The sequence below is a fragment of the Garra rufa genome, chromosome 11 (assembly GCF_049309525.1).
Source record: "Garra rufa chromosome 11, GarRuf1.0, whole genome shotgun sequence".
Taxonomy (NCBI): domain Eukaryota; kingdom Metazoa; phylum Chordata; class Actinopteri; order Cypriniformes; family Cyprinidae; genus Garra; species Garra rufa.
The window spans coordinates 28,493,875-28,504,461 of NC_133371.1; the positions used below are offsets into that span (position 1 = coordinate 28,493,875).

General features: G+C 36.2%; 1 protein-coding gene across 7 annotated transcripts in view; it reads right to left on the reverse strand.

The window, feature by feature from the left end:
• cbfb (core-binding factor subunit beta) overlaps nucleotides 1-3,998 on the reverse strand; it is a 50,930-nt gene extending 46,932 nt beyond the window's left edge. For all 7 annotated transcript variants that reach the window (XM_073850658.1, XM_073850661.1, XM_073850660.1 and 4 more), the window contains exons 1-3: nucleotides 3,575-3,998; nucleotides 2,807-2,893; nucleotides 1,037-1,153 (exon numbers count right to left, since the gene is read on the reverse strand). In XM_073850658.1, coding sequence (XP_073706759.1) covers nucleotides 1,037-1,153; nucleotides 2,807-2,893; nucleotides 3,575-3,652 — 282 coding nt within the window. In that variant the 5' untranslated portion in view covers nucleotides 3,653-3,998. The remainder of the gene's footprint in view (nucleotides 1-1,036; nucleotides 1,154-2,806; nucleotides 2,894-3,574) is intronic.
• Nucleotides 3,999-10,587: the final 6,589 nt, after the last annotated feature.

Below are 10,587 nucleotides of genomic sequence, written 5' to 3' on the forward strand. Positions count from 1 at the left end.
AACAAACAAAAAAAATGTAATTTTTATATATTCAACAATATTTTTTCTTGTGGACTATATGTAAATGTCTTTTATGTGAAATATCTTATTCAGGTCAGTACTAAATAAAAAATAACATGCCTTTTGTAAGATCTGTCTTATTTTGGTTAACTTTTCTTTTTTCTTTTGATCCCATTGACATTCTTTGCAGAATTTTTTTGATATCTTCCTCTTTTTTTTACAGATAAAACACAAGTTATACAGGTTTAAACCACATTAGAGTTAATAAAGACAGAATTTTCACTTTCACTGTTCACGGTTTTTAAAAGTAACTTTACAAAGGTGACATAGGGAGAGGTTATGGTTATAGTCTTCTGACAGGCACGGACAGCTTTGACTAGAATAACAGAAATAAATACGTAGTTTAATAGTGGTTATAAATGGAACGAAGACTGTGCGGTGCAGTGCGGTATGGTTTTATTTTACATTCTTACGGGTTTAGGGAGGCTATGCATTCCTTAAATCCAGAGAAACAAGAGGGAGTTGTTGAAAGACCAATTCAAAAATTTAAAACCGATGAGCGTGTCTGAAATAATACTGCTACAGAAATAAAATCGAAAGTTTAAACATAAAATGGAAACCTGGGCCATGTTTCATTCACAAGGGACTGTTTTTCTTGCTGTCTGCAGTGTAATATTTCAAGGGCTCATTTTTCCTTGAGATGTGTGAGAGCGAAACATATCATTATGGAAAATCAAGGCTTTTGCCCATCTAAACCATGGATACGTCTGGTTTGGAAAAGCGACACACTTCCTCTGTGTGTTAAAGGAAGGAAAAGACAAAAGAGAAACAGAAATGACTTCTTCAATCACTCCTCAGATTTCATAAATCATGCATGTGGCTTTTTTGGAACCTGACTAAAAGTTTTCATCAAAGTGTTGGATGTTACTATTATCATACATTTGTATGAAAGTGTGTTTATGTGTTTATGACCTGATTTTAAAAAAATGGGGGCAGGGATAATTGCAAATACATAAAGAAAGAGTGTCAGGTCTACCTTTCCTGTCTCCCGCTCGAAGTCCACATATTCTCGGGTGGGCGACTGCCGCTGATCCCCATGAAGGTTGGCTGGGAAGAACTGCAGCGAGAGGTTGGTGCCGGTCGCCACAAAAGCCTTTTAGAGGGAAATCAATACAAACAGGATAAGAAAGCCAGGCCCGAGCATAAATTATGCAGCCCGTCATTTCTGTTTTCACATCAGAGAGAAGAGGAGAATGCCTGGAGCCAAGGCCAGCGCTCAAAACATCAGGAAAAAGAAGGGAGGAGGGGATGAGGGGTGCACAAACGCAAAGAGAAAAAAAAAAACAAGTCATCATTTTCTCTATTTGAGGTATTGAGTTACACACATCTGATTCTATTTTACCAATGCTCATTGCTGGCACACTGGGCTGCACCAAACTGAGTTTGAGAGGAGACCGAACGCAGGAGTGAATGAGTGACAGAGAGATAACAGAGACGGAGAGGAGTACAAAATCAATAATTGTTTTAAATGCAGCCCCTTACTTACATTAAGGTTTTGAATTATGGCACAATAATTCAATAACGTTCTCAAGGAGCATGAGCAACAAAAAACAGGATTTTATAGTAAACTGGCTTGCAGAATTTTGTTTATATCTATGTACATAATTATATTAAACTCAATCTGATTCTCTTTTACTCATATGCTCAAACATACATAAACAATAATTATATTAATCAATACTCAGCATCACTGTAACAGGCATATAAAGACATGACGAAAAGTTACTTTGTAATAGACCGGTTTGCCTCAAAATTGAATCTATTTTTGGACATCAGGGGCAAATAAAAACAAATTTGACTACATCTTACTGATTAAAGAACTAAAGTGCACACAGTCACAACACAGCAAAACTCAATTAGCAATGACGGCATGATGAGAGAACATTGCATCACAAAACACGTAGAAATTATACAAACAAAAACAAATCGGTTTTTAATTTGCATTTTATATTAGAAAAGCTTCAGTAATGTTTCCCATTATGTTCCTGGTCAGTAAACTATCACTATCCGCTGTGAGGCCTGTAAATTGATGTTTATGACCAAATTCTGCCAGAAAAATCTAATTAAATAAAACCGTGACGTCAAACTGAAATAGTGGAGTCTGTTTTATCTATCTAGTCTATAACGTTACAATAAACAGAATAAATATCATCTAAATTAAAGTAACAGTTGTCTCATCTATTCTTAGAAATATTATGGGTAGCTAAATCTATCTCAAAACAGCCCTGAAGACATGAGATACAAACAAAGAGATAAACAAGCCGCCCTCATGTTATCGACACAAGTCAATCTGTATTTTTAAAAAGCACAATTTTAAAAAAGCGGAAAATATTAATAAAACCGGCGAGGGATTAAAAAACAAACATGCAGTCTCGGTGTATTTTTAAAGAGACTGTAATTTAGACACGTCTGAGTTCATCTGCACCCGTGAGACGCGTTTCTGCCGGATAATTAAAAGAAGCCGAGAGGCACTTTATGTTTAAGCATAGTTTATTATTTGTAGTCCTAATAATACAGCGAATTAAATACCAACAAGTCGGTACAACACGATATGGATCATAAATGTTCTCTGCTCTGTGGTGTTTTGGCGCTTGTAACATATGAGGAAGTATTTTGAACGTAGTTTTTAGTGACGGGCTGACAGTTCCGGTTGCCTAATCACGTTAATGTATTTAAGTGTTGAGTTGCCAGCATTGATGCGGGGGTCAGTAGTCATTGACCGGGGCTGTGAGGTGCGTGTACTCACTATCTCTGAGCGGCCGTCACGGCACGCGTTCTGGAAGCGCGCCTGCCTCTCCTCATGCGGCCGATCGCGGAACCCGGTGTATTTAATCTGTAAACAGGGATGGAATTAAAGAGTCTTGTTATAAAACAGCATTAGAGTACATTGTAAAAATGTTTTAAGTGTTAGAACAACATCTTTATGCTCCTCTATTTAACTTGTCATAATACACCCCGTCGATGCTTAGTTTTATGATATGTTTTGTTTAAATTTTAATGTGATTTCTTTAATTCATCAGTATTTGAATTCAAAGTGGTCTGTAGAATAATGAACTTCTGAAATTTACTTTAAATAGATATTAGTGTGTGGCATGAGGTGAACTAATTTGTTGAGATTAAAGCCGAAGAATGAACACATCTGCAAGCTATCTAAAAATATGTAGAAAAAAGAACAAAACGCGCACGTTTGAAATGCAAACTGCTTTAAATTTGGATAATAAGTAAACAAATTTTCATTATTGTTCTAGAGTTAAAAGGTGAGGTGCAAAGGTGCGTCTTTTAAGCCTACGCCACATCTGTATTTTGTTGATACATGCTTGCAGTGTATAAAAAGCAATTTAGTAACTGCCGTGAATGGAAGGTTAAAAAACTTTTCTCAGCAGTGAGCATTAGCGGTCCGCACACAGAGGCTTTTAAAGAAAGAGGCGATGACACGCTTGTTTTCATGTCACGCGAGAGGTGCAACTTTGTTTCCGCCACTTTATCAAATGTCTTTCGGATGAATCGAGCTCACCTCGCACTCGCGGCTGAGTTTCCTGAAGAACTCCTCGTTTTCGAACTTGCTCCTCTGATCCGGGACCACCCGAGGCATCTTGAAGGCGCTTTGATCAATTTTGTTAATTGTATTTGTGTAAACTTGCAAAGAGAGTGAAGCGTTGCGTTGAAAGTCGCAAGTCCCGCTCTTATTTCCTTCCGTCTTTTCTCTTCTTCTAATGATGGAGTATGTTGCAGTGAGCTTTGTGTTCTTTAAAATGTAAAAGCTCCTTCGGATTTCGCCTCTTGTGGGGTCCGTGAGTTGTCCTGCACTCGATTTGGCAGTAATTTGCAGTTGGCTTGTTGTTCTTCCTCACTCTTGCGCGTGTGATCTCCGACTGCTGACAACAGACGCTCGCCCGCGCTACTTTATCCGTCGCATGAGCTGCATGGCTCACAGTTACTTCCTGGCTCCTCGGAGTCCGACTTATGACTGTACACCCAAAATACTCCCCCCATTCACAATTCTCTTCACTATGGACCGTGTGTGCGCAGGCGTTAAATACACTACAACTTCACTGTGCGAGATGCTCGGTATTTTTCTTTCTCTTATAGGTTTAATATGTACGGAGGTTAAAGTTGTTACCTGTGTTCGAGAATGTGCAGCGTGGAATTTATAAACACACCATGTTAGCGTTTTTCTTAGAAAAAAAAAATGAAGTGCGCTCAAGAGAGGATGTTCACATTGTTATATATATATTGTAAACTATTACAGGCCTATATTTTTAATCTTATTACTACTTAAGTCAATTTTGAGATTCACATCTGTTTGTAATCCATCCAAGATAAACAAACGTGAACAGGAAGACAAAGAACACTCTTCATAGACAGACAAGAGGGATAGATAGATAGATAGATAGATAGATAGATAGATAGATAGATAGATAGATAGATAGATGGATTGATGGATTGATGGATAGGAGGATGAACGGACAGATGATAAATAGTTCTATCAATGATAGATAGATAGATAGATAGATAGATAGATAGATAGATAGATAGATAGATAGATAGATAGATAGGAGGTTGAACGGACAGACGATAGATAGTTCTATCAATGATAGATAGATAGATAGATAGATAGATAGATAGATAGATAGATAGATAGATAGATAGATAGATAGATAGATAGATAGATAGATAGGAGGTTGAACGGACAGACGATAGATAGTTCTATCAATGATAGATAGATAGATAGATAGATAGATAGATAGATAGATAGATAGATAGATAGATAGATAGATAGATAGATAGATAGATAGATAGATGAACGGACAGACGGTAGATAGATAGATAGATAGATAGATAGATAGATAGATAGATAGATAGATAGATAGATAGATAGATAGATAGATGAACGGACAGACGATAGATAGATAGATAGATAGATAGATAGATAGATAGATAGATAGATAGATAGATAGATAGATAGATAGATAGATAGATAGATAGATAGATAGATAGATGGAAGAACGGACAGACGATAGATAGTTCTATCAATGATAGATAGATAGATAGATAGATAGATAGATAGATAGATAGATAGATAGATAGATAGATAGATAGATAGATAGATAGATAGATAGATAGATAGATAGATAGATAGATAGATAGATAGAAGAACGGACAGACGATAGATAGTTCTATCAATGATAGATAGATAGATAGATAGATAGATAGATAGATAGATAGATAGATAGATAGATAGATAGATAGATAGATAGATAGATAGATAGATAGGAGGATGATGAACGGACAGACGATAGATAGTTCTATCAATGATAGATAGATAGATAGATAGATAGATAGATAGATAGATAGATAGATAGATAGATAGATAGATAGATAGATAGATAGATAGATAGATAGATGGAAGAACGGACAGACGATAGATAGTTCTATCAATGATAGATAGATAGATAGATAGATAGATAGATAGATAGATAGATAGATAGATAGATAGATAGATAGATAGATAGATAGATAGATAGATAGATAGATGGAAGAACGGACAGACGATAGATAGTTCTATCAATGATAGATAGATAGATAGATAGATAGATAGATAGATAGATAGATAGATAGATAGATAGATAGATAGATAGATAGATAGATGGAAGAACGGACAGACGATAGATAGATAGATAGATAGATAGATAGATAGATAGATAGATAGATAGATAGATAGATAGATAGATAGATAGATAGATAGATAGATAGATGGAAGAACGGACAGACGATAGATAGATAGATAGATAGATAGATAGATAGATAGATAGATAGATAGATAGATAGATAGATAGATAGATAGATAGATAGATAGATAGATAGATAGATAGACAGACAGACAGACAGATAGATAAATCCTATAATGATTTTAATATGTTCTTGGGAAGATGAGTGTATTACAACATCAGTGGTAAATATTTGTGTTGAGACATATCTTTCTTTATTGTGCGTGTTTTGAAGTTGCAACTTCCCTCAGGACAGAGGGGGAGGTAGAGAAAAGAGAGCGAGAATGGGGAAGTGAACGCAGCACCAGAAACATCCAAAGGCCTCCAAGCCCTGTCAGATCTAGCAGACAGATTGCATCACTTTTGTGCGGCTTACCACAGCCATCGTGTGCGACTTTCAAATGTTATAAGCGCTTCAACTGTCGGAATATCTGCATGTATGATACTTTAAAAAGTAGTTAGCTGATGAGTAAAGAATCTCCATGTTCATTTTGAACTCAGCCTGGCTTTTATACTTCCTACACTGTTCGTTTTTTTCGTTATTAAACACACCCATCAGTTTCTGGCTGTCACATTAAAGATGATAGTTATGAGTTCTCAGTAATTGTGGAAAATCTGTCAGATGGAAATATATTAGTATAATCGGCACCTAATTTAATTAAAATTTAATTGTATTGTCAGCGCACTTTGACAAAAACAACTACTAATATCTACAAAAACCATTTGTGTGTGTGTGTGTGTGTGTGTGTGTGTGTGTGTGTGTGTGTGTGTGTGTGTGTGTGTAAAGGCTCATGTAAAAGCTTACATTACCCAAGCAATTATTAGTTTAGCACCCATTAGTGGTAACTGGGTGCACATATTCCCTTGGCCCGCTAATGTATGTTCTCATATTAACACTCCCGTTGTGTTGCAGACCTGCATTAGTACCATTAGAGTTGAACAACATTGTATAAAATGTTTTGCGAATTTTGACAAGGCCCATAAAGTATAAGAGATTAGAGTATGCGATGGGATTTTGTGCCCAGTATATGACTCCTTGCAGACTGCATGTGATGAGTTTTAGCTTGTCTCTGTTTTTCTCTCGTCCTCTTTCTCATGCATCAGATTGAGATCTGCGGTGAGTTAATGTGTTAAAAGGCTGTGCTTTGGGCCAAATGGGGCGTGTGAGTGCTTTAATAGCACCACATAACACTCATTAATTAATGAAATATTCTGTGGTTACCGTCTGAGACCCATTTTGACAGAGTGCTCGCAGTCTAGAGGCTAGGTGTCTGCTCCAATAGGTTTCAACTGAATGGACACAGAAGATTTTAGCGCTCGAGATCCACTTAGGGGTCACTCGAAAACTTTGTTGGAGTCTTTCTGTGCAAACTATAAGAGGGAAAAGTTTTGTTTGTGTAGTTCTCAGCAGTTTTGCACCTCACTGTTTCTAAATTGTTTGCCGCGCACAGCTGCGCTGAAAGAATGCATAAACAACAGATCAAGAAATCCCCCAGATTTTATACGTCTTCAACTCATGCAGTATTGCAAGTGATGTGTTGATTTGAGAAGGTAAGTAGGGTAATCTTTTGTTCAGGTATGATATTAAATATTAAATTGCATCAGGCAAACAAGTCAGACACATAATAGCTCTGCTGACTATACAACTTTGGCTTTGTTGGTGTGTGTCTGCACACTGAATGAAGCTCAGGTGCCGTCGAGATAATGATGTGATTTAAAAGCCTACCAGCCATTTAGTGAAGAAGCTAAACATAGCTCTCGAAGCCTGACACACATGTTCTGCTCTTACTGGAAATAAAAAGAGATAACAATAAATAAAAACATGACCTTATAAACCATGTAAGAGGTCTGGGATGCTGACATTTAGCTGATTGTTGAGAAAAGAAGCTCTCTGGACAGCACAAAAACATCTATCTATCTATCTATCTATCTATCTATCTATCTATCTATCTATCTATCTATCTATCTATCTATCTATCTATCTATCTATCTATCTATCTATCTATCTATCTATCTATCTATCTATCTATCGTCTGTCCGTTCTTCTATCTATCTATCTATCTATCTATCTATCTATCTATCTATCTATCTATCTATCTATCTATCTATCTATCTATCTATCTATCTATCTATCTATCTATCTATCTATCTATCTATCTATCTATCTATCTGTCTGTCTATCTGTCTGTCTGTATGTGTGTCTTTATCTGATTATCACTAACCCTAAAATACCAACTTAACATTGCAGATTCAAAAATACACATAACAAACAAGGAAATAAAAAATCTATCTTTAAAAGGAAAAAATATTAGGAAGATGTCTTTTCTTTTAAAAATATATCTAATAAACAAAAAATCCAAATAAAAATGTGTCTTTAGAAGAAAAAAATAGTACTTTCTATCAAAAGAAGGAAGATGTCTAATTTAAAAATATACATCTTTTAATAGGTTTCACAGCTGTGTCCCTAGTTTTTGTCAACACCATCAGATATGTAAAAATATATACTGTAATTAGATCATTTCAAAGTCAGCGGCCACCCTGAAGATTATTTTTCCATATTTCATGACATAAGCAAGTTCACTCAGACTCTGGTGAGTAGTTTTTGCATTTTGTAAATTGTTATCAATGTTGTTAATAATAATAATAGTATTATTTCTTTCAAAGTAATTAGTTAAGTAATTAAGTAAAAGATTTTCTGTCAAAACAATGATAGCTCCGTCATTTATAGCTCCCACAGATTCTTTGGTTTTTCAGCATTTTATGTGTATTTAATCCCTTTCCAACAATGATTGTATGACTTAGAGATCCATCTTTTTACACTGAGGACAACTGAGGGACTAATACGCAACTATTACAGAAGGTTTAAATGCTCACTGATGCTTCAGAAGGAAAAACTATGCATTAAGAGCCAGGCGTGTAAACTTTTGAACGAAATGAGGATGTGTACATTTTTCTTATTTTGCCAAGATATCTAAAGTATCTCCATTCTGGTCAAAAGTTTTCACCCCCGGCTCTTAATACATGTTTTTCCTTCGGAAGGATCGGTGAGCGTTTGAACCTTCTGTAAAAGTTGCATATGAGTCCCTCAGTTGTTCTCAGTGTGAAAAGATGGATCTCAAAATCATACAGTCATTGTTGAAAAGGGTTCAAATACACAAAAATGCTGAAAAACTAAAGAATTTGTGGGACCTGAGGGCTTTTTCTGAAGAACAGCGGGTAGTTTAACTGTAACTCATGAACAACTATCACGAAAAAAAAAAAAAGAAAAAAAAAGACGTATGTAAATTTTGAACGGGGTAATTTTTATAAATTCAACTATTATTTTCTCTTGTTGACTATATGTAAACATCTTTTATGTGAAATATCTTATTCAGGTCAGTACTAAATAAAAAATAACATGCATTTTGTATGATCCCTCTTATTTTGGTAAAATAACAACATTTTGCATATTCTGCAAGGTGTATGTAAACTTTTGACATCAACTGTATATCTGAAATATGGTTACATGTAGGCTACATAATATTTATTTAAAAATATAAATAGCTACTATTTTTGTATCTGATGTTGTTGACCCATAAGTGATAGACAGGGACAAACTTGCTCCCAAGGTGATAACCTTTGAACATGTTGAAGATAAATCCAAAATAATACCTTGATACTGTACATGTGTTTTTGTTAGTCTGATTTGTTCCAGTAGTCAACTCAAGAGCAGTGTTGTCTGTGTGAGTTCGCGTCTGTGTGCTGTATTTACACACACTAGTTATTAGGCTGCTCTCAGAAGGCGACGTCAGTGACTGAGAATCATCAGCAGTTTGAGCGCCTGAGATGATTAACGCTGTTACCGAATCTCCACGGCTCTCCCGGTTCTCACGCGCAGTGCGCGTAAACGGCGCTAGACGCGGGTGACAGTTGTCGCTGCTAGACTCGTGCCCTGAGGAAACCGAAGGGGGTGCCGCAAGGTCAGACGGCGAGACCTCCCGAGTTTGGCACTGGTGTCCGTCAGTCAGTCAGTCAGTCAGTCAGTCTGGCCGACTCGCTCATTGAGACAAAGCAAAATAACTACAGTTGAAAACACTCTCAGATTTCAGGCGGTAGTATGTTTCCCGCCTGAAATATGAGCGTCTGTTCTTCAATGTTATTCGCGGGTCGCCAACACGCTGTGAGGAGGTGTGATATAGCCTCGGTTTATTTCAGAGCGGACATAAAATCTTACTTCACGTCACGTTTGCTGTCTAAAAGAGGCCAAATGATTATGTCATCTGACATTTACAGCAAACGAACCCCATCCGCAAGCATTTTAACCTGCTTTTTTATAGTGACTTGTGACTTCTGCAGTTCACATGCAGGTCTTCTTTTTATAACCAGGTATATTAGGGAGAGAAAATGTATGAGAAATTAAAATGTCACTGTGACCGTCTCTTGGTGAGGTCGACTTGATAGACTACTTCGGTTCCAGATCTGTCCACCAGAGGGCGGGCTTGATCGCGGGTTTTCATCTATTGCTCATTGTGTTTGCTATGATTCTGCAATTTGCATACACAATACTAAAGGAGCAAAATTAATTTGTGAATTCTGTTATGGAGTTAAAATCAACTTCGCATTTAAAACTCAAAAGCCAGTCTTAAATAGCGCCAAAAAATACATTACATGAGTCAAAATGATCGATTTATATGCCAAAATCATTAGGATATTAAGTAAAGATCATGTTCCATCAAGATATTTTTTAAATTTCCTACCGTAAATTTATCAAAACTTAATT